The sequence below is a fragment of the Terrapene carolina genome, unplaced genomic scaffold (genome assembly GCF_002925995.2).
Source record: "Terrapene carolina triunguis isolate 2854851 unplaced genomic scaffold, T_m_triunguis-2.0 Scaffold837, whole genome shotgun sequence".
In the NCBI taxonomy this organism is placed as follows: Eukaryota; Metazoa; Chordata; order Testudines; family Emydidae; genus Terrapene; species Terrapene triunguis.
In genome coordinates this window covers 5,664,773-5,689,399 of record NW_020665188.1, presented here as the reverse complement: position 1 = coordinate 5,689,399, position 24,627 = coordinate 5,664,773, and the positions used below count along the sequence as shown (strand labels likewise).

Here is a 24,627-nt window from a genome sequence, read left to right as displayed (position 1 = left end):
TAAACAGAAATGTGTCCCTTTGCAAAATCAAACACTGACAAATAAGAGAGCACGACATTGTATGATTTCTAGAGCTGATATAGGGCAATTTGTTCAGCAGAGTGATGTAAGCTTCGTTATGATTGCATCATCCATGACTTCTAGGAATAACATGATGCAATTCATATCATGTATGACGCAATACCAGCTTCAGATTGCATCATTCATTGTTTTGCCTAAAAAGCAAGTACTGTCCAAACCCAGTCAGATTTATTCATAGATCTAGTCAAAGAGGTATTTTAGTCATTTCTGGTTTAAATTGAGATCCCTTCCCTTTATAACTCACTTATCCTCCGCCATTCCCAAGTCAAGGGTCGTATATACTGACCCAATAGCATATCTTGAAAACTAGAGCCAATCAACAATTTTAAGCATCATTTTCGTTCTTAGTGACCCAGAATTAGTAAAGTTTGACTACATTTATTTCAGAAGCATTTTGGCTGTAGAGCAGTGTATCACGAACTCCTTTACGCAAAGCTAGAGAACACTTGGGGTGGGGGTTGGGGGGCTGGTTCTCCTAGGAGCAAGAGGGACAAGGGAGCAGGCTGTGGCACTAGGGCTTACCCGATCTTCTTGCTCAGCCTGCAGTTCCTTCACTCGCTCCAGCAGCCCGGCCTTCGCGCGGTCCAAGTTTGCAGCAAGCCCAGTGATACTGATGACATCAGACCGAAGCTCAGGGGCAGGGACTTGTATGTTCACCTAAATGACAAACACCTGTGGTTACTTTGGGCCAATGGACCCACACTTCAGCCAGTCCACACGCCACCGCTTCACTACTGGGGGAAGAACCTGAGGTTGCAGCATCACTGCCACGGCCACCACCACCAAAGCAAACTTAATTCATCACTGTGTGACTAGTTCTTGACTGTGCAATTGGTATGTGGTAGCTCTTGCACCAAACTAGGGAGGTTTGGGAAAGGGAAAGGTTTGAGCAGCACAGCCCTGTGGCTACCAGTACACATAGGAATGGCCAGTCTGGGTCAAGACACAAGTCCACCTAGTCCAGTATCCTGTCTGACAGTGGCTAGTACCAGTTGCTTCAGAAGAGCCCTGCAATAGGCAGATGTGGAATAACCTGCCTCCAGGGCATCAGCCAGGAGGCTGCAGAAATCAAACACTGGTGCCAGTTTATTCCAGGTGAATTGTAACTGCATCTCATGGACTTTAATGCCAGAAGGGACCATCATGATCATCTAGTCTGACCTCCTGCACATTGCAGGCCACGGAACCTCACCCACCCACTCCTGTAATCAGGGTGGATTTGATTTAAAATCAAATTGATTTAAATCACGGTTTAAGTCACTAGTCAGGAAGACTCAATTTAATCATGGATTTCTACATAAAAGTGCATTCTTGTTGGTTGTTATAACCTTAATACATATTCTTCACAACTCAGATAGATGTAGGTTTCGTTTTTAGAAGGTACACACTATACATTTAAGTGATTTATTTTTAAAAACTTTTCAGATTAGTTTTACAGCTATATCAGAAAATGAATGATAGTTTGGTTATTCCAGTTACCAAAGGTAACTGAAGCAGATATTTATGAAGTCATTGGGAGGTGAACTATCGACAATTCAACAGGTTAATCATTAATATTTGGAGGATTTTCTTGCCATGCTGTATTAGGAGGAGAAAGTCACCAGACATTTAAATTGTTTTATTTAATTAAAACAACGTTATGTATTCTGGATCTTTTTCTTCAACAGCAAACATAATATTTTAACAAAACAAGCATATGCATTTTTGAATTTAGTTAAACATTCAAGTTTTTTAAAATCAGGTCTGTTTTTGTTAAAATTGTTTTTAACTAAAATAGTTAAATTAAATGTTTTTTTAAAAGAAAACAAAAAAGTTAAATCAACTATGTCAGCCAGCTCAACATGAGAAACTTAAAATATTGGCTTCTGCAGCTAACTCAGTCGTCTTCACCTTCATTTTCCTGTTTGTTCATAATCTGGAAAAGAAAAACAAGCTTTCCTACTTTTTCAGGTCCCAAACGATTTCTCAATTTGGAATGAATTAGTCCAAAGGAAGAAAATATTCTTTCTACACCAGCAGAAGAAGCTACTGCTGTTAAAAGTGAGATCACTTCAGTCTCTGAATCCAAGTGCTTAAGTCACTGGTGTGACTCTTTAAATCATCAGCAAACATATTTCTTGAATGGTTCACCCTTAGCTCTGAAGTTTATTATAGTTGGCATTATGGAGGGATGATTGCTGGATATCCATGTTATAGCCAACTCCTCTTCTCCAGCAGTTAAGGTTTGACCCAGGTACCGAGTATTGAGAATATTTGCAAGAAAATGAGCTGGAGATAGTGCTTGTCCCATTCGTTTTTTTAATGCTTGTAATTTAACTCTACCATTGCAGATTTCTCTTTTTAAGATCTTACTCAGTTCCTTCCACGTTTCAACAGCATCAGCAATAAAACAGCTATTTCCCTGAATTTTGTTCAAGGCTACAGAAATAGGCTTCAGGGTACTCAGCATGTGTTCCAACATTTCTCTTAAGCCCAATGTTGAGAACTTTAGCTGGGACACTGCCATCTATTTTTTCACGATTTTGTTCACAAACAAACAGTCATCAGATTAGGCCAGTTCTTGATATAGTGCTCAAAACAGTCCACTACTGTGTTCCATCGTACCTCTTGTGGGAGAGGTAGCTTGGTTCCTCCCACTTTTTTCAGAGTAGCTGCTGCAAAGTGGTTGTTACAGAAGTATTTTGTGATTTCAACAACAACATTAGCCTTTATTTCTGGAACACTGAAGTCTTTGGCTAGGAAGTGCATCAAATGAGTACTGCAACTGTATGTTTATTAGTTTGGGACTCTCTCCACTCTTTTAAATTTCTTCTCATCTTGGATACATTTGCAGCATTATCTGTGACCAAGCTGCATACTAGACATTTGAATTTTTTCCCCTAGTTTGTTACAGTTTTCACTGCTACTTCTTGTAAGTATTCTGCTGTCTGTGCATTTCCTGATGTATCAATTGTTTCTGAAAGGAAGACATTCCCTTCTTCTGTTGTCACACAAGCACATACAACAGGATCATTGTGGACATTGCTCCATCCATCAAGCTTCCGGTTAATAATTTCACCCTCTAGACCTTTTGCACACTGCTCAATTTCTCTTTCATACTCTTTATCCAGCAATTTGTCTGTGACGTCTGCTCTGTTGGATGGACTGTATCCGGACCTAATGACTGAACCATGTTAATGAAGTGTGGGTTCTCAATCATATGGAAAGGAGAGTTTGTTGCATAAACAAACCGGGCAAATTTCTCATCTATTACCTCTTTTTGTAATCTGCTGGTTCTTAACACAAACTTATCTATGGTTGTTTCTGGACGATGGAGATTTCCCCCCCTGCCCCCTTTTTGCTACAGGTGATATACTGTGGCTATGTGACATACATGATGTGACTGAAACACTATCATTGGCAGATAACTCTGAAACTATAGAAAACGATGGTGATCTTGAAGGTGGATAGTCTTCAGAATCCTGTATGTTGAGGATGGATTCTCCTAAACAAAATAAGTCAATGAAGTTATTTAATTATTAATTATTATTATTACCATACTGCTCATTTAGTATTACTCATTGCATTCACCATTCACTCAGTACTACTTTATAAGGTGAAATTGTAAAAGGAAGATCTGCCTATTTCAGTTATTTTTTAATCACAACTGCATCTAAAATGATAGTACCATAAAGTAACAACTATATTTTTTGCTCAAACATGAGAATTCAAGAATAGTCCAGAAGGAAGACAGGCAGTCCTAAAGAAAGAAGTATGAAATAAAAGTTGACCAACCTGAAGATCCTGCATGTTCAGACATGTTTCTTTCATCATCTTCAATGCAGCTTCCTCCTGAGAAGGAATACTTCTCATGATGTTGTTTCATTCAGGCAACCAGGCCTTGCATTTCTTTGTTGCACTGTCTGCATTTTGCACACATGCCTGTCTTACCCACAGGTAGAGGAACTTTATTAAAATATTCCCAAACTGGGTCTCTTTTACAGCCTGCTGCCATTATAGGTTTTCCCTTCTAGTGAGAGAATGGTATGGTAGATCTCAAATCAATGAAGGCTACACTCAGAAAGACCTCAAGACTTCTGGAATATGCTGCTCAAACAGTTTCACTTGTGTTTCTACTGCCTGTCCCTCCCTTCTCACATTTATCTCCAGACTTCTTCTCCTTTTGTCCAGATCTATTCCACCCCCAACAATCTTCTATCCATTGAACTTTTTGAAACTTTGCACTTTTAGAGAGGTAAGGGATTGACTGTGTACACAAATTTGCAGAGGGACAATAGGGTTGAGGTCTGTTATTTCTCACCTCTATATTATTTATTTATTTAAAAAACATTTTTTGCTGTTAACAAGCATGTTATCTCTAGAGAGACAAATCCACAGTTTGAGAAGTGCAAAACTAAGCATCTCTCATGGTAACTTCTAGACTGAGCACTGAGTCCCATTGGGTAGATAGAAAAAGATTAACCTAAATAATCTATACAGAAGCCTCTGGAACCCCATAAGATTGGGTCCCTAATCTGTGAACTATTGGAACTCATTTACAAAACTTTTATTATACATTACATGAATATATTGTCATACTACAGAATTAGAATTTATAATCCCTATTCCATGATGAGATCTCTTTGAACTATAATGTATCAGTTTTTTTCCTCAAAAAGAATTTTATCAAAAAAAAAAAAAAAAAAATCCGATTTAAATAAAAAACAAAACAAAACACCAGATTTTTGATTTAAAAAACAAAAACAAAATCATTGATTTTTATCCACCCTGCCTCTGGCTGAGTTACTGAAGTCCTCAAATTATGGTTTAAAGCAGGGGTGGGCAAACTTTTTGGCCCGAGGGCCACATGGGGGTTGCAAAACTGTATGGAGGGCCAGGGAGGGAAGGCTGTGCCTCCTCAAACAGCCTGGCCCCCACCCCCTTCCACTTCCCACCCCCTGACTAACCCCCTCAGAACCCCCGACCCACCCAACCACCCCCTCCCGGGACCCCACACCCAACCCCCCTGCTCCCAGTCCCGACTGCCCCGACACCTGACCAGCCCCCCGGACTCCCACGCTTATACAACACCCTGTTCCCCGTCCCAACTGCCCCCCCCCAAACCTCCACCCCATCCAACCGCACCCTGCTCCCTGACTGCCCTCTGGGACCCCCCCAGCCCGCTTACCATGCCGCTCAGAGCAGCATGTCTGGCAGCTGCGCCGCCCGGCCAAAGCTAGACATGCTGCCGCTCCGCAGCGCTGCCCATGCGGCGGCATGGCTGCAGGGGGAAGAGGGAACAGCAAGGGAGGGACCGGGGGCTAGCCTCCCTGGCCGGGAGCTCAAGGGACGGGCAGGGCAGGACCGTCCTGGAGGACAGATGTGGCCCGCTTGCCGTAGTTTACCCACCTCTAGTTTAAAGACTTCAAGTTACAGAGAATCCACCATTTACACTAGTTTAAATCTGCAAGTGACCCATGCCCCAAGGCTGCAGAGAAAGGCGCAAAAAAGAGAACACAACAAACCACTAGAACACAAACAGGGTCTCTGCCAATCTGACCTGGGGGAAAATTCCATCTGGACCCCAAATATAGCAATCAGTTAGACTCTGAGCATGTGGGAAAGACCCACCAGGCAGATACTTGAGAAAGAATTCTCTGTAGTAACTCAGAGCCCTTCCCATCTAGTGTCCTGTTTCTGGCCACTGGGGATTTTTGCTACTACCTTCTTTCCCCGAAAGTAAGACATCCCCCGAAAATAAGACCTACTTCCAGTTTTGCCTCTCGCTGTAATATAAGGCATCCCCCCGAAAATAAGACCTCCCCGATAATAAGGCCACCCCGGAATATAAGGCCCCGAAGCTCCAGGAAAAATAAGACCTCCCCTGAAAATAAGACCTAGCGCATCTTTGGGAGCAAAAATTAATATAAGACACTGTCTTATTTTCGGGGAAACAGGGTAGCAGTCTCTGATAGGCCATATGCCATTGTATGAAATCTCATCACTAGGGTCCTACTAAATTCATGGTCCATTTTGGTCAATTTCAGTGTCACTGGATTTGAAATAAATCATAAATTTCATTATTCCAGCTATTTAACATTTCACAGGGGTGTAATTATAGGGTCCTGACCTAAAAAGGAGTTGGGAGGGCACCCCACAAGGTTATTGTGTGGGGGTTGCGATACTGCTACCGTTACTTCTGCACTGCTTCTGGCGGCGGCACTGCCTTCAGAGTTCGGCAGCTAGAGAGCAGTGGTTGCTGGCCGGGAGCCCAGCTCTGAAGGCAGTGCCGCCACCAGCAGCTGCGCAGAAAGATGGCATAGGATGGCCAGGTTGGTCTGGCATGATCTACCTTTTGTAAATCCATGTTATATTTTATCCCAATCACCTTTCACTTTTATGTCCTAAACTACTTTCTCTTTCAAAATTTGACACAGAAAGATGGTGACATTTCGGAGTGATTCTGTTCAGAACTTCAGTGCATAGCCCATTCCTCCCACTCCTGGGGGAAGGGGAGGAGGGATCAAATACTAGACTCGTGTTCTTATTGCCGCTTCCTAGTGGCTGAATCAAACAAACACTACTTGTCCAGTACCTGCCATACCAGTGGCACACTAGTGACTGCTGGGGCCATGGATTTGGCCATATTCCTGGCACTCCCGCATTCACAGCAATAGGATCTCTGGGATCCAGGGAAGGGAGGGAGACAAAACCCAGCTTACTTCAAACTCGTCCATCATTTTGCGGATTCCACTTCCTTTCTGACCAATGATGTAACGGTGAAGGTCAAAGGGCACTTCCACCTCAGTGGTGACAGGAACCAGAGCCTACATGGGGGGAGGAAGAGCACAGAGTTTACCCAGCAGAAACACTCTGCAGAGTCAAGGGCCAGGTTTCATAGAATCATAGAATATCAGGGTTGGAAGGGACCTCGGGAGGTCATCTAGTCCAAACCCCTGCTCAAAGTAGGACCAATCCCCAACGAAATCATCCCAGCCAGGGCTTTGTCAAGCCTGACCGTAACAACCTCTAAGGAAGGAGATTCCACCACCTCCCTAGGTAACACATTCTAGTGCTTCACCACCCTCCTATTGAAAAAGTTTTTCCTAATATCCAAGGTCAGTTTCTCCCAAAGCCTTTTGAATGACAGCCCTGCTGTGCTTTAGATTAGCCACACCTGTCCTGAAAGGAAGAAAGATCTGGCACTTCCTGAATCCTGCAGAGTTTAATACATTTGATCAAAAGATAAAAAAAAAGCCAGTGATTAGGAAAGAGACCAGGGAGTCTTCATGGGTAGGTCAAGAAGAAAGCCTAACAGCAGCAGTGAAAGCTATGAGAATGCACTGGATACTATGAATTAACAATGGTGCCTCCTCTGGAGTACAGTGTCTCATTTTCATAGCCTCACCTTAAAATATAGTGGAGGCTGAAAAGGCCCAGAAAGTCATTAGATTAAGGATGGAAACACTTAGGTCTGGTCTCCATTAGAGTTAGGATAACTCAAGGCAGCGTATGTCGACCTAACTGTGGAAGTGTCTATACTTAAATTTTGCTCTCACCAATGTAATTGCCCCGCTATGCCAACTTAGCTCCAGCTCCATGAGTGTCAGAGTTAATATAGTTAGGTCAATGCAGTGTCAGTATAGACCCTGTAGTGCTTTTGTCAACAGTTACTGGCTTTCAGGAGCAGTCCCACAATGCCCCACACTGACAGTACAATTGATACAAGCACTGCTAGTGAGGACACACCGCTGACACAAGAAGCAAAGTGTAGACATGTAATTACTGTGGCAGCTGTATGCCAACCTAAGTTAGGTCGACTTAATTTTGCCGTCGAGACATGGCCTTAGCGATGATGAGAACTTGCCAAGGCTGGAACTAGTCAGCCTGGAAAAGGTTTGAAGTGACTTTATTGAGGAACGATACAGAAAACACTGATTGCTCTTGTATTATGGGGGAGGATTGAAAGGACAAGTCTTATGCATAAGCAACTCCCACTACTGCTTGGAGCCTTTAACACCTAAGGGGCTAGGTCAATTCACACCCACCCTGCAAGTCATTAAATGGCAGGAAGTTTAGCTGCAATAAAGGGAACCCCTTTCCTTTAGGCTACATAATCTACCTATGCCCCAGGAGGACACCAACTTGAGCAGGGCCACCTGGTACCAGAGCCCAGAGAATTCAAAAGAGCCTCCTGCTGCAGGGCACAAGCAGATTACAAGAGCCTGGAGAGTCCTGCTGAGACCCAGCAGCACCACATACCTGCAGCGCCTCTTTGGCTGCCTCACATTTTTCTCTGCGGCCAGAAATGATGATAATGTCGCACTTCTTTGGGGAAGTGGGATCAGTTTCCTTAGCTTCTTTTCCTTCCCCACTTTCCTCTCCATTCTCCTGCATGGCTGGTTCTGTGGCAGGGGCTGAGATCATGGAAACAGAATAAGAATCTTCTCAGCGAGTACAGAATTGAGTTTCTGTAAGTGGTATTACTCCCACAGAGATCGTACCAACCCTCCACCTTGCACAGCAGGACCCCAAGGCACACAGGGAGGGCGACAGACATTCACCATAAAGAAAGTGAGATTTTAATAGCATTTCATTAGTACTAGAGGTTACCTACCATCAGTGCTAACTCTGCCTTGGCTCCATCCTGGATTGTATAGAGTCCACTATTATGCGCTGCTCTGTACATAGGAGAACAGCCTCTCTCCAGCCCAAGAAAGAATTCCTCTTATTGCTCCTTCTGCATGGCACCCTCTGCTTACCCAGCAGCAGCAGATTATTGTAATAAGCATTATACATAGTCCAGCATTACTGTCTGAGAACCCACATTCCCAGTTGCTTTTCTTTCAGTGCACAGAAGTGCACAGACCCAGAATATTTCATATTAAAAGCAGCATATTCTACATCAGTCAGGACTGTTGTCTAGTTTCATGCTCTGTTCACCACCTCCAAGTGATCTCCCCCTCTCTCAGCCCTCCCCCACACCTTATTTAACATGTGCAGTTAAACTTAAGGCAGACAGGAATCAATGAGCCTTGCTGTGTGTGGGGTATACATTAGAGACCAAACTTGGCAATATGTAGTGGAGCAAACAAGCCATTCTCCTTTCACTTGGGGGAGTGGGAGGGGGTAAGGAGAGGTGGTTTGTTTAAAAGTTCTCCATTTCCAGAAGAGTTTAAAAGGTAAAAGACTAAGTTTATAGAACCTCTACTGCTGTTTGTTGTACACCAAACAATAGCTCTCTCCTGCCATTGCAGTTAGGCTCCTTTAAGAACCAGGCCAAAGAAGACAGAAGCAAAAGGACAGCAGTTCTAGTCCATATTGAGAACGAGATGCTGTCATGGTTGCCCGTTTTAGTATTAGGCTTGGAGGAAGGCTAAGGACTGCACAGCTCAAAGCAGCAGTGTCCACTGGCAAGGCTCCCTCCTGCCCACATCGCCCCTCTACAGGGAGGGACTTAAACTGCATGACTTGGATTCCCTCTGAAGCAGCAGCACAACCCCCAGCCATCTGGGTAGCTCAGAGCACCCCCGCAACACTGAAGTAGGGAACAGCCACTCTTACAGCCTCAGCTTCCAGTGAAGTAGAGTTCTCAAAGCATCATACCTGGGTTCTCCTCCCTGTCGGGGAATTTGATCTGAACACCATAGTCGCGGGTGATCTGCTGAATTCGGGAACCTTTGGGGCCCATGATGGAGCGGTGAAACTTCTGGGGGATGGTGCACTCTATTGTCACCTGAGCTTCCTGCATGTTTGACAGAGAATGCAGGTGAATTAGTCAGGTGACACCTGTTGTCACGCACTCCCTCCCACTTGATCAAAATGCGATTCTCAAAGATTTGTCATCATAGCAAGTTCATAGAGTCATGTGTGTCATAGGCAGGAAGGGAGCAGGGTGGAGGCAAAAGGTTGTGACTAGTGCTGTCAAGCACACTTAATAGAATACCTTTTATTTAAATATTTTCGGATGTTTTCTACATTTTCAAATATATTGATTTCAGTTACAACACAGAATACTAAGTGTACAGTGCTCACTTTATATTTATTTTTGATTACAAGTGTTTGCACTGTAAAAAGACAAGAAATAGTATTTCAATTCACCTAATACGAGTACTGTAATGCAATCTCTAGTATGAAAGTTGAACTTACAAATATAGAAGTATGTACAAAAATACTGCATTAAAAAAAGGTAAAATTTTAGAGCTTGCAAGTCCACTCAGTCCTACTTCTTGTTCAGCCAATCATTCAGACAAACAAGTTTGTTTACATTTACAGGAGATATTGCTGCCTGCTTCTTGTTTACAATGTTACCTGAAAGTGAGGACAGGTATTCTCATGGCCCTGTTGTAACCGGACTGGCAAGATATTTATGTGCCAGATGCGCATGCGTCAACTACCATTCCAGGGGGCATGCATCCATGTTGATGACGGGGTTTGCTTGAAAACCATCCAAAGCCGTGCGGACAGACGCATGTTCATTATCTGAATCAGATGCCACCAGCAGAAGATTGATTCTTTTTTGGTGGTTCAGGTTCTGTAGTTTCCGCATCGGAGCGTTGCTCTTTTAAGACTTCTGAAAGCATGCTCCATACCTAGTCCTGCTCAGATTTTGGAAGGCACTTCAGATTCTTAAATCTTGGGTCGAGTGCTGTAGCTATCTTTACAAATCTCACATTGGTACCTTCTTTGCAAATTTGGCAAATCTGCAGTGAAAGTGTCCTTAAAATGAAAACGTGCAGGGTCATCATCCGAGACTGCTAGAACATGAAATATATGGCAGAATGAGGGTAAAACAGATCAGGGGACATACAATTCTTCCCCAAGGAGTTCAGTCACAAATTTAATTAACTAATTTTTTTTTAAACAAGTGTCATCAGCATGGAAGCACGTCCGCTCAAATGGTGGCCGAAGCATGAAGGGGCATACAAACGTTTAGCATCTCTGCCATGCAAATGGCTGTTCTTATTTACGTCACCAGAAACTGAGAAGAGGGCAGCATTATCTCCTGAAAATGTAAACAAACTTGTTTGTCTGAATGATTGGCTGAACAAGAATTAGGACTGAGTGGACTCGTAGCTTCTGAAGTTTTACATTGTTTTGTTTGAGTGCAATTATGCAACAACAAAAATAAAAAAAATAAAATCACATTTGTAAGTTGCACTTTCAGGACAAAGATTGCACTACAGTACTTGTATGAGGTGAACTGAAAAATACTATTTCTTCTGTTTATCATTTTTACAGTGCAAATATTTGTAATCAATATACATACTTTGATTTCAATTACAACACAGAATACAAGATATATGAAAAATGCAGAAAAACATCCAAAATATTTAATAAATTTCAATTGGTAATCTTTTGTTTAACAGTGTGATTAAAACTGCAATTAGTCATGATTTTTTTTAGTTAATCGTGAGTTAACTGCGATTAATCGACAGCCCTAGTTGGGACAGAGCAACAATTATTCTGTCCAATACATTTCCAGAATCCCTTGTACCTCCGCGTCCAAGAAACAAAAGACAGCCTGTCCTCCAAAAGCTACCCCACACCTGACTAAGGGCCACAGACCAGAACTCCATTCCCATGTGCACACCTCTCCTTCACGAGGCTCTTCAGGGGGAGGGAGGGAGGCTGGGGAACAGCTTGTTTTGGAGGCAAGGACAAGAGCACAGGTACTTAACCGCTGGTGAGTTGTAAGAGCCAGCCTTGGGAGGACTGGCTCCAATTTTTGAGCCAGGAACCCCAAAGTTAGCACCCATTGCCTGAAGTGCTCTGTGCATCATCTCCCAGATCGGTATGTGTCAGAGTCAGGAGCAAGTGAAAGCTACTCTTTAATAAGACAGTGTTGAAAGTACAGCTCACTTCCCCCAGAAGACACAAAAGGGCTGAACAGAGCAAGCCAGAAAGATACCTAGAAGAGAATTAGGACCCCTAACCACCACCCTTCTGCTCCTACAATGAGAGGGGAGGCAGGGACCTTGAGCGGAGAAGGACTCATAGGCATTAAGGAATTGAAGTGCACAGGAAACACAGCAGAGTCTTGGCCGAGAAGAAACTGCCAACCCAAACAGCTGGCTAAGGGAAGGCCAAAAGGGGATGTATATCTCCTCCCAGCCAGGCCGCTGGGGAGGCCAGGTACCTTTCCTAGGCTAGGATCTAATTAGGGGGTTACCCTGGAGATTCCTAGGTTTTGACCCAGGCTCAGAGTGTCAGATACACTATGGCAGGTCACATGGGCCCCAGGTTCCTCAGGTCAGAGACTGGGCAAAAACAGGACCCTCCACATTACATGGAGCAGGGGATTTTTTGGGGAAGGAGGGGTGGTACAGAAAAGGGACTTGTGATACATGCAAGAAATAGAGTGGCTGCTTCTTAATAAAACAAGCCTGCTGGGACACACACCAGGTCCTCAATGATCTCCAGGATGCGTTTCTTGGCTGCCTCCACACAGTCCTTTGCTCCCTTGAGGGTGACCTTGTCACTCTGGGTGCCAGAGCGGGGGAAACTGACCATCACACCACCGTATTCATCAGCAATCTCACGGAGAACCTGCCCTCTCCGGATTACAAAGTGTCGGTGGTGCTTGGGGTCCACCACCATGAAGTCCTCAACCACATTATCCTGCGGAGAGGAGACATTACACAGTGGTGTTTATTCATTGCACTCTACTTCTGGATTAAAAAATGCCTTCCATAGCTCACAACATGGGACACTCCTCTACACTGCACACAACCCACTTCTCTAATGATAAACATGCATATCTTAATTCTTGAGCTCCTACCAGGGCCTCTCAAATAGACATGTCATCCATATCCAGGGCCAAGCAGTTCCTCCCAACTGACAGGTTAGCACCTGCTACCACCTATGCTGCAGAGAAACGCACATGGGAAGTGTGGATAGAAAGACGGAAGTGAATGGAGGAAGCCTCCCTCACCAGGTTCTTGATGAGTGCCTCCAACTCCTTCTGAGCCTCCTTGACAGCCCCCTCGGTCCCCATGATGGTAATCAGCTCCTGGTCTTTGTCTTCAGAGGTTGGGAAGATGATGCGGGCCCCCGTGTTATCACGCACCTTGCGGATATTGCCACCACCTTTGCCAATCAGGAATTTGTGATACTCTGGCTTGGCACGAAGGTCCACTGTGTAACTTTTAGTTTGCTAATGGAGGTCAGCCCCCCCCCCAGAGAACAAAGCACAAATGAGTACTCAAGAGTACATGCAAACACAATTATTTCACCATCAGAATATATGGAGAAACTTCTGGAATAAATCTGTGTACATGCACATTTGGCTAAGCATGACTAGTGTCACAGCCTAGAAATCCAATCTTTCAAAGTAAAAGCAAACTAGAAGCATTCTGGTATCTGCAAGATCAGAGATGTTACTTCATGTTCTCCAGGCACCAGAATGTTTGCACCATGAGAACTTGCATTTGGGAGGATGTCACCTTACTGGATTGCGTTGTGGCATATCGGAAGTAAGAATGCAGCAGGATTAAAATAGTACTGAAAGCAGACGGGAGCAGGACCAAGTGAGCCAGAGAACTGCTCATTCACAAGATGGGCCAAACCCATACCAGGATAAACCAGTGTCACGCCACTGGCCAGCTACGCAGGCTTACCGCAGCTGTGAGAGTCTGGCCCATAACATGCCATTTCCAGGAAAGTTTTGTTAATAAATAAAGTGGCCAGTCATGCATCTTAGAGTAACGTCCTGTCACTTGAGACCCTAATTACATCTAATTATATCAAGGGATGTGAAAAAATAATGCCACTCATTTGGAATCTGCAGGCATGGGCTAAGGCCAGATAGGAGGGAGGAGTGAAGGAAAGTTGCCTCTCTCGGAGTTTAACTAACTCCAGTCACACACCAGTGTGTTTCAGTTCCAAGTGGGGTGAGGGTGTGGGGGGTGGAAGAGGACAATGTTTCTGCTCCTTCATCCTGACCCAAAGAGGCATTTGAGCAAAGGGCAAATCAAACAAAGGGGTTAAGTCACTTTGCTGGCAAAGCAGCTAGTTCTTTTACTAACTGGAAAACCACCAGGATTAGGGCCTCTTGTCCTAGGAGTGGTGGTACCAGTGTTCCGACTGCGTTTACAGTACGAGTATAGTGACCCAAAAAAGACAGGGCCCCCCTTATATGGTCCACCCCACCCAGCACCTCTTTGTGGTAAGGCACACAGAGGGGGATTGATCACACATTAAGAGGGAAGAGACTGGTTGGATCTGATCCTTCTACCTATTCGCAGGGCTCACCTTCTCCTCTGCCAGGTGCAGCAGCTGTTTCTTGGCCTTCTCCACATCCTGAGCAGGGCCTCTGATGGTGACGGTATCACTGCCAGAGCCCTCTGTGGGAAAGTGGATGTGGACCCCACCACACTCCTCCATGATCGAGCGAATGAAGCGTCCTTTGGCACCGATGAGGGAGTTGTGGAGCTTTGAGGGGATGGAGACCTCAACCTCTGTGATGTCAGCCTAGGAGAAGAAGCCAGGGCATTAAGGTTGGATTGTATGGCAAGCTGTTGGGAGGAGACTGTTGAGGTAAGGGGGAAGCAGACCCAGGCAGTCTGTTCCTCTTCTGCTGATATCAGAATACTGAGATTATTGGGGATTTCAGTACTGGGAGATGACCACACAACCGCTTATTAAAAAGCAAATCTGAGCAGAGGATTTGGGATATCTGCCAAGCAGCAGCTGGATGTGCCAGCACATGCCAGTCTCCCAGCACAATAATGGGCACTGGGAAAAAGTATTACCCCCCTCCCTCCCATGGCATGGTTACCATTTGGGCACAAAGAAGAGTTTTAGTAGATGATGCTTCTTTCAGAAGAGAAATGAATAATGTATATTCAAAAAGATTCTGGTCAGAAGTACTGGCTAGATTCATGAAAACCTCCACATGGAGACAAGTGGCTGCAATACATACCACTGGAAATTGTATCCTGGACTTGTCTTTCCTAGATGTTCTCAGGATTAGGCAGGTAGATTTTTTTCCCTACTTTGGTGACCTGACAAAGCTTGCTATGTTTTGAGGACTCCTTTCAATTTGGTGATCCTCAGTTATCTGGGGAGATTGGTCTCAAATTAAAGCAACCTCTGTATTAAACATTTTATTAAGCAGTTCAGTTGCTAGCACTGTTAACAGTCAGAATTTGAACAATGAATTTTTTTTTTTTTTTTTTTTTTTTAAAGTTTCCTTGAGTTCAACTGTCTTTAATATAGGATTTTTAGCATCAGCTCTCAGGATTTGCAACCTAATAAGTTGGATATGGAGGCCTGACTAAAGAAACTGCCAAGACAATTAGGCATAAGACAAGAACCTCTTGGGAAAGGACCGTAAGTATCTTTTGCTGAGACGCTGGGCTCTTTGATCTTAAGCATGCTAACATTCAAGTCATGAACTCAACACATAAGAGACCGGATTCTTTAAGTTTAACTACCTCCTGTATAATTAGTTTGCATCGTTTTTGTGTATTTAAGGTGATGTCATGTCACCTATGTTTTGTCAGGCCTCTGTGCTCCATTTATAACACCTTAAATTAACCAGTTCCTGTTACCAGCTCTTTTTGGATGGAGAGAATTCGGTGGCGAGCAGCTTCACAGTTTGCTCTCTTGCCAGTGATGATGATTGTCTCTGAGTTGCTGTTCTCTGCTGGGAGATCGATCTTGGTGTTGCTTTCTTCACGGATCTGCAATAAGAAACAAATACATGTTTGAGGTTGAGCATGGAGGAGGAAGCTCTGGAAGGTTAAGTTTTACTTCACCACCAAGCAGGTGGGATTGATGAGTGGAAGGTAGCTGAAGGCAGAGAGAACTAAGGAACTTTGTAGAACATTTGAGGGCCAGTAGCAACGTCACCTTTTTGATGTTGGCACCTCCTTTCCCAATGATGTTCTTGTGGAATTGTTTGAAGATGGGAACAGAAATAGAAAAGCTGTTTTCAACCTTACAAAGAGAAAGAATAGAATTAGTTAGCTGAGGAGATGAAGTCACACCAACAAACTTGGTCATGCCTCACCCTTTCTATTTCTGTTAGGATTTCTTAAAACATCTGGAAAAGAGCCTCTGTTTACCATTCTGCCTAGAAGTTGCCTGACTGCTGATGAGAGAAGGTCAGAAAAGTAAATTAACTCAAAACAGACTGAAGCTATGGGTTTGGGAGGTGATCCCCTTCTCACTCAGTTATCCTGGAGCCACTGGAAGAAGAGCTGTCCCTTCATTACTAAACATCAGCACAATGCAGGGGTCTCACCCATCTGCTGTACATTCTAAGGTTTCAGACAAAGCTCAAGTGTGATGTCAGCACAGAGTTATCCTCTGTCCCAAAACTAAAGACTGGGAGGTGGGGAAGACAACACAGGAAGCTCTCATACCAGGTCTGCCACCATCTTCTGCATGTACTTTGTGCATTTTTCCACCTCGTTCTTGGGTCCTCTAAGTTGGACAATGTCGCTCTTGTGTGCTGGGTCTGGGAAGTTGATGATAACCTGCAAGAGGTGGTCACTTAACAGCAGAATCACGTAACATGCAAAGGTGTGATTGGCATAGCACAGCACAATTCCTCTGTCCCAAGAATCAGTAACCCTTCAGTAGAAAGGGTCTTTGTGTTAAAGAACATTCTTGCTAAGGAGGGACAGAGTGACACACAGATTGCAAATTGCAGCTTGCTAGGAGAAGCCTTACCTCTGGGAATTTATCTCGGATTTCCCGGATCCGCTCACCCTTCTGCCCAATGATGGTTCGATGGAATCTCTGCTCAATAATTAGGTCCTTGGTACGTTCGTTTTCCTGAGAACATATAGATGACAATTATGTTTTCATCAGGATGAGTTCCATGCCCTTTATTTACTTCATTTTGCGGGATGGCAATTGATCAGGCAGTCACGTCTTTCAGATAATTCATCTTCTATGCCAGACTAGAGCTATTTTTCCCTAAAGCTGAAAAGTGGACTCAAACACCCATAGACAAACATTAAATTTACTCTGCTTCCGGCAAGAGTACAGCATGGTACACAAGTGCTGGTTGTGGGGAAAGGCCACCTTTGCTCTAATTCCAGAAGTAGTCATAAGAAATGGTATAGACACATGGCCAATGGGGTCTCTGTTAGTCAAAGTCAATTATGTGGTGCTTTCTTGCTCACCATACGTGAAGCAAGTTCCAGCAGCTCCTTCTTGGCCTGGTGGACACCTTGAGGGTCTCCTTCAATTCTGATCAGGTTGCTCTTCTCATTGTCTGGAGGAATACGCACAGACACCTTGTACTGATCTTTGATCCTGTTAACTGCAAGAGAAAGATTTTGCTGAAACACTCGTCCATTCTGTCACACCTACCAGTGCAGGACTGGAAGCTAGGAGAAACAGTTCTCTTATATAGGGATTACCTGAACCCTAGGCCAGCCTCTCCAAGGGGGGGGGGGGGGGGGGGGAAGAGGAGGGGGAGGAGAAGAAGGGAAGGAGAAGAGGGGGATTTTTAAAAAGAGGTGGTGAGGTAAAGCTTTTCCACCTGGGAGCTCAGCAAAAAGCAGGATTGTCTATTGCTCAGTAGAAAAAACTCTCAGCAAGAACCTACAAGAACAGACAGCACAGCGTCTACAGATACAAGGAATGCAGTATCTGCCACTTTTATTCCTGGAACAACAACAACTTGAATCAGATGTTCCTTCTGCAGGCACAAATAGGCATGAACTTAGAGTCTACTCTCCAGGACCATCTTCCCAGATAATTTTTTCTATTAGTTAAACCTTTCCTCTTAAGTTAACTCTCCACCCTGATCTGGAGGGAGGCCTCTCATCTTGGATGAAGAGGTTTCACACCCATCTAATCCTCCAGGACAACTTCAAGAGTTAAAATAAGTCTTGTAGCTTGCGCCTCATCTAATGTTCCTTGAGTGAACAGCCCTTTTGAGAAGCTGCTGATCAGTGTAAAGACAACATGTGATATTAATACGGCCCGTGGAATTTCAGCCACTGTCTAATGAAGATTAAGGAGATGGATAAAATACAGCTGTAAGAGCATATTACATTGCCCATAAAAAGGCATCTCACTCACTATTGGCTCCATTCTTTCCAATGAGGTGTCGGTGGAACTTGTGGTCAACATTGATCTCCACGTAATCCATCCGGTTTATCTGCAAAGAGCAGTGCAGGGTTAGGTAGACTGCAGAGCACTAGTTCTTGCATCTGTTGTCCATAATAATTGAATATCAATGCTAGCCCTTTGACAACTAACCACAAACACTCCTACTGCTGCTGAGTTGAACAGCATCATTAAGTTACTCTGGTCTGTACTAGTAGTGCCCAGTGTGTGAAACACTAAGCCCCCATGCAATCTCACCAGTCCTAAAGTGAAAGCCTTCTCTTGGGCAGCTACCACCACCTGGAAGAGTCTTCTTGTATTGCATCAACACCACTCCATCTCTTAGTAAGTCTTAAGGCAAATTACTGAGAGTCAGAGGATGCTTCATGATGAATGCTTTAATTTCAACTCATTGTATCTGTCTAGACTGCCTGCTTTTTGTCACATCTCTGTCCCCCATCTGGGGGTACAATGTTTATAAAAAAAAGAGGATTTGCAAGCTGGCCCTTGTTTCTTGTTACTGCCATCTCTGCATTCTTCTTACTTTTACAATAGCTCAGAGCCTTACCCCACTGAAGCTACAACATGCCAACTCACCAGATCCTTGACCATGACCTCAATCTGTTCCTGAGCCACATTCACGTCCTCTGTGGGTCCCTCAAGGGTGATTTTATCCTCCCCTTCAGTGAACTCGATATGAACCTTTAAACAAGACAAGGAATGCTGTAAAAGCTTCAAGACGTGCAACCCAGATCAATGCTGCTGGCCATGACAAAGCCATCCATCTCTGCTGCTGAGGGCTGATTTGTTTCCCTCCCACTTGGGGAGCACACAAATTGCATGTTATCCTTTGCTTATTTTTATGAAGGGATGACCACCTATATCAAAGGCCACATGGTTAAGTGTCTAGAGCAGGTGCCCTGGGTTCTACTCCTGACTCCCAGAGTGACTTTGGGCACCTCACTCCACCTATGATCTCCATTTTACCGGGGGGGGGGGGGGGGGGAAATCAGCTTACTGACCCTTTGAAGCCCGTGAATGACAGCACCATACAGAGATGCAATTACTACATCTTGAGGTTGTTTAATAAGAATTGCACAAACTTTCATATGGAGAGTTCAGCCTGTCTTACTGATTATTTGAACCTATATAAAAAAGGAGATATTCTGAAGGGAAAAGTGGTATTACGGATCCCAACTGCAAGAGCATCTTGTAAAGAAGGATGCTCTCTTCTCCATTCCCGTCCATTTCTAGCGACAAGCCTATAGTATTTACCAGAAATCTAGACACCTTTAGAGAGGTTCGGAGAGAGAGGGCAGAGACCATTTCTCTAAGGAAAGGCAGAGGAGTTGAGTGGAGTGGGTGAGGCTGCCATGAACTGTCTATACCTTTGGCATCTGCTGAGTGATTTTGGCCAGATTTTGTCCTTTCTTTCCAATGATGAAACGGTGAAGCCAGGAGGGGGCAGAGACTGAGGAGACGGTGAAGCTGTTAGCCTAGGGGAGAGGAAAGACTATGAACACGAATGACTATGAAGGCCCATCACAACATACCCACCATACAAGGGCTATTGCAGCTTGCATCTCAGCACCAGCCTTGTTAGTACAGAGTTCTCAAGTTAGCTATCCATATACAAGAGCACACTGGAGATGCTCATGGCCTCCAGATGCTTGGGGATCCATTCAAATCTATGCCTTTTAGCCAGAGTAGTGCAGAAAGTTGCTTATGGGGGGGCCCCCCCAATCTAAAAGACATGGCTTGGCAACTTAAGCTGACATGTACTATTTATGCATTACCTTGGCATAGACTTCAGTCAATGCCTGCCCAAGTTTTTCAGGCTCGCCACGCAGTATCACCGTCTCAGAGCTGCTGTCAGTGGGTGGGATCTCGACTGAGACTCCAGTTTTCTCCAAGATCTCCTGCAGGGAATTCCCCTTGGGGCCAATGACATATTTGTGCTGGGACTTTTTCACCTCCACTGCAATGGTCGTAGTCTTTTTTTTCTGTGTGGGGAAGAGGTGTGAGGGCATCAATCACAAGTGGCAGGGAAAGAAAAGGGGGGAAGCCACCAGATACAGTAAAACTCTTTGCCCAGAAAGGAGCAGGATAAGGAAGAAAGAATGAACCAGCTGTAGGGTAATCCAGGACAATTTTTTTTTTTTTTTTTTTTTAAAATATACACGTTGGGCTCTTGCTGGGATCTATGATCAAATCTGGTGCTTATAAGGATTTTCAAATAAAGCATGCCATCTGCTATTAGATTGTAAACTCCCTGGGGCAAGGAGAGCCATATGTGCTTGCACACATGTATATCGTACCTACCTTGATTCCCAATTGTGTTCTCAAGGTGATACCCAGACTGCAATAAGTACATGAGTTATATGATAGGGATTTCAGCAAAGGTAAAGTATTCAGACTCCGCCATGGGGGAGCAGTCCTGCGATTCATAGCTGGAATGTCAATAGCAGCTAATGGAAAGTTAACAGGAGAGACATGTACTCTGCAGCTATCATAACAAGCCAGCTAGTCTCCAAGCCCCATTTGTCCTGAAATTCCTCCTTCCCTCAGTTTTGGGTTTTGTTTTTTTAAAATTTAAATCAGATGCAATTCCTTGTGGCAGGCTGACCACATAAGAAATGTTAAAAGCCGAACATTCAATACCTCATCACACCACAAGACCCACTTTTCTCCAACAGCAGATGGGCAACACAGCTGACCAGATCCAACAGACAAAACTTATGGGAAGGGTATATGGTGGGTAACATAATGTAGGGAGGAAGAGGAGTATATGGTGGGTAACATAATGTAGGGAGGAAGAGGCAGTTATGAATGCGAGAGACTCTCTCTAGAGCACCCATACCTTCTCCTCATAGATCTTCTTAATACGAGCTACAGCTTGGGCCAGCTGCTCCTTTTCACCTGTGAAGACTATCTCGGTCTTGTTGACGCTGGGTGGTGGAATGTTGATGCGTGTCCCTGTCTCCTGCATGATCTCACTCACCAGCTTGTTGAAAGGGCCAGCAATGAAGGGGTGGTACACTTTATCCACATCCAGTCTCTCCACTGCACGCTTATCCTTCACAAAGGCAAAACAAGACAGATTATTCACAGAGCTCCATGGGTATGTTCTAGGTAAAGTGTGCTGGAAAGTCCCCACTCTGGAGAGCAGAGTTCTCAAGTATGACTTCTTACCGCTCTACAAGAGTGCCCTATACCCCTGGATACAAGTATCCCTTGTGTTCATAATCCTTTTAAAATTCACCCCTTAAATCTTCAGCTCCTGTAAGAGCCTTACTACCTATATCATGACAACATTCCCATTCATGAAACCCCTCCTCCTTTCACCTGGCACCTATAGCCTTTTTCACCCCAAGGATTCATAACATTTTAAAATGGTAATACTCCCTATCTGTCTTTGTAGAAACGGAAAGGTGGAGGAACAGAGCCAGTGGCATGCAGGGCTTGAGGCCAGGGCTCCTGACTCCTAGAGCTGCACTTTGACCACTAAACACAACACTGTCTCTCCACTGAACTACAGTCCTTTTGTACAAGGAGGCTGCACCATCTTGTGCGACAGCATGCATCTACCTGTTCCCAGGAGGCAGGGAAGATGAAGGTGCCACTCAGATACCTGCTCAGCGGAGATCAGCAGGATCTCGTGTCGGGCCTTCTCTATCCCTTCCTTGGTGCCGGTGATCTTGATCTGGTTGCTGGGGTCGTCCGGGCGGGGGATCTGGATTTTGGTTGCAGTTTTGAGCTCCAGGTCCTGCAGCTTCTCGCCATTCTTGCCAATGACAAAGCGATGATGCTCCTTGGGAATGGCAACTGTTGCTGAAGCCTGCAACACAGGAACCAAACACTGGAATGAGTACTCATCTGTCATGGTCAGAAACAGAAGACCCAAGTTAGCTGCCTCTCAGGATGGCGTTACAGAACAAGACAAGTCCCCTTAGCCAGGGGCTATGTTCTGTCTCAGGAATAAGATACTGATTATTTCCCTCTATGGAGCCTGTATTACCAACAAAAATGAAAGATTAATTGCTTTCCTCACCCAAATAGCAGTATTTTGAGTTAATTTAGATCTTGTAAGAGATATGAGAAGGAAGCTCTGGAGACTGAAGTCCCCTAGTCGCTGATGGCAAGGTCCCCTAGATACACCATGGGCAGGAGCAGCGCAAGCAACTTGGTACTGCAGCTACAGTTTAGAGAGCCTGCCTTGAGGGTGTGTGTTGATTCAGACTTTTGGCCTCTGCTGCTAAGGTTGCCAAGACCTTAGCATGTGGGCACTTGTTCACTAGGGACTCGATCAAGACCACTTATTTCACAGAGAGCAGACAGCCATTAGATGGTAACCTTTGCTCACTACTGAAGTGGTACGTTTGAACATGTGCTCTACTAGCAAAAGGTACTGTTCCTGGAGTCATCCCAGGACTGTAGAGGCTACTTTTTCAGAACCTACTCTCTGAATCTGCCATTAAGGGTTAGGTATGTGCTTGGGAATATTTCCTTTTCTTGTATATCCCATCACTTCAGTTTTAACCTTTTTGCTATCTTGGTGGCTTATGATCCTATGGGATCTCTTGATGCCAGTTCATGTATATAGAGACTTTAAGAAGTTACACACATGAAAAAGTCAAGGCAAACACAAAAATCCTTAGCGGTGTAGCCTATAGACACAACTTGGGCTTCAACTCTACTGCCTGCTACTCTTTTTTTGGGGGGGGGGGGGGGGGGTGTTTAAAACAAGAATACAGGGATGAGGAAGGGGTGGAAACAGACTCTAGGCAAGTGCAATAGGAAATCTTAGCCCAATGTGCTATATTTGAGCAAAAAGTGCTCTCCTACAGCACTCCCAGATGTGCCCCCTTCTAGAGCTTGTATCATTGTTTACCATCTGATTGGGTGCGATGTGTGGGTGGAAAGGTACTGTTGTGGTGTGTACATTAGTGTTATCAATGGCAACTGCCTCTACTGGAAATGCATTTGAGAAACCTTAACGGCAAGTCAAAAGTGAGCTGAGAGACGTTAAAAAATATAGAAAGAAAGCTTTGATAATACTCTCTTGTCCTCAGACAGATTATAAAAATATGCAGCAGTGAGAGGAGAAAACAATTGCATCTACGGGGTTCTGGTACTCAAGTCCCACTTGTAAGCTATGCCATCAGAAACCCCTGATTGTATTACTATCTAGTAACTCCTCTCCTTCACCTCCTCCATTTATCTGTATGTATATACCACACTAACTGTTAGCCATCTCCCAGGCAATACCAGCTTCTTGTGAGGGGTCTGCAGTCTCCCCAGGTACAATGTCTTGTTTGTATAGCAGATATTGCAGGGATCTAGCTGGGGAGGAGTTTACACCATGGCCTGTAATTAGCTTTGAACCTTATTTCAAGCCTGGTCTCCATCCCAATTCATCATTTGTGCATTTTGAAAGAGGCAAGGCAAAACTAGATTAATCATCTAATTACAACCCTTCAGTTTATGAGCACCCACGCCCAAAGGCCTCCAAGCAGCAGGGCATCTTGTTGGAGGAGCAAAGACAAGTAGAAGAGAACAGTTAGATACACTCACCTGTGTCTGAAGCCGAGCGACAATCTCCTTCCGAGCTTTCATGACTGCTTCCAGCTTGCCAGAGACCATGATCGAAAGACCCTGGTCCTTTGCGAGAGAGAGCTCCAGGTGAGCACCAGTCTTCTGCATGATGTCCAGGCAGATCTTGGCCTGCTCTCCTTCTCCAAACTGGTTCATGTCCTTGTATTTCCTTTCCTCCAGCGGTACATGAAACACCTGATCAACCCATATAACAGGTGAAGCGAGGGCAGATTATTCAGCGTGACACAGGCTGTTGAGTTATATGGACAAGCCCTACTGCATAGGCTACGAGTTGGGTTACTACACTGGATCTTCACCCTTCACTAAATTAAGATACTCATGCAGTAGGCTGAGCCATCAATTCTTGGCAGTTTTAATAAGCTGCTTTATTTATGCCACAGGAATCTGCTGCATGCCAGAATTACATGCTTTCAGAGGAAGGTGCAAGAACCCCACAGCAGGCAGAAGTGGGATAGTCTGTTCCCAGAAAGGTCTCATTCTAACTCCCCGACCCCAGTTAGAGATGAACTTAAGCCCTGAAGCATAAGCTTTTATATCCTTTCAAAGTTTTAGTATTAGGTATTAGAACTCAGGATATTCTTGTCCATTCTCAGGATTACCAATACTATTTATCAAATGAGGGTGTACGGACAAGAATAAGACTCTTTTAGCTAACTCCTCTTCCACTGAACTCTCTATCACAGCAATGCTGGGCATACTCCTCTCTGCAAGTAGCGCCCTTCTGTTTAACCCTCTTGGCATATCACTTTCACCTGCAGTACTTCCTCTCCCTGTACCCTGGGTCACTGGAGAGGAGGAAACCACTCTCCACCCTCGCTCAGCATACTACCTAATGAGTTCTTAAGATGCTCATCTGTATTATTTTTGGAATGGGGAGGA

The 24,627-nt window shown here is 44.5% G+C and overlaps 1 protein-coding gene across 3 annotated transcripts in view; it reads right to left on the bottom strand.

Annotated features, from left to right (window-relative positions):
* HDLBP (high density lipoprotein binding protein) overlaps window positions 1–24,627 on the bottom strand; it is an 87,034-nt gene that overhangs the window by 19,558 nt on the left and 42,849 nt on the right. For all 3 annotated transcript variants that reach the window (XM_024214396.3, XM_024214394.2, XM_024214397.3), the window contains exons 5-23: window positions 23,707–23,922; window positions 21,764–21,970; window positions 20,993–21,208; window positions 19,929–20,135; window positions 19,521–19,628; window positions 18,730–18,834; window positions 18,106–18,184; window positions 17,199–17,338; window positions 16,741–16,845; window positions 16,431–16,544; window positions 15,916–16,002; window positions 15,615–15,746; window positions 14,314–14,532; window positions 12,995–13,216; window positions 12,463–12,681; window positions 9,667–9,805; window positions 8,323–8,477; window positions 6,783–6,887; window positions 604–738 (exon numbers count right to left, since the gene is read on the bottom strand). In XM_024214396.3, coding sequence (XP_024070164.1) covers window positions 604–738; window positions 6,783–6,887; window positions 8,323–8,477; window positions 9,667–9,805; window positions 12,463–12,681; window positions 12,995–13,216; window positions 14,314–14,532; window positions 15,615–15,746; window positions 15,916–16,002; window positions 16,431–16,544; window positions 16,741–16,845; window positions 17,199–17,338; window positions 18,106–18,184; window positions 18,730–18,834; window positions 19,521–19,628; window positions 19,929–20,135; window positions 20,993–21,208; window positions 21,764–21,970; window positions 23,707–23,922 — 2,910 coding nt within the window. The remainder of the gene's footprint in view (window positions 1–603; window positions 739–6,782; window positions 6,888–8,322; window positions 8,478–9,666; window positions 9,806–12,462; window positions 12,682–12,994; window positions 13,217–14,313; window positions 14,533–15,614; window positions 15,747–15,915; window positions 16,003–16,430; window positions 16,545–16,740; window positions 16,846–17,198; window positions 17,339–18,105; window positions 18,185–18,729; window positions 18,835–19,520; window positions 19,629–19,928; window positions 20,136–20,992; window positions 21,209–21,763; window positions 21,971–23,706; window positions 23,923–24,627) is intronic.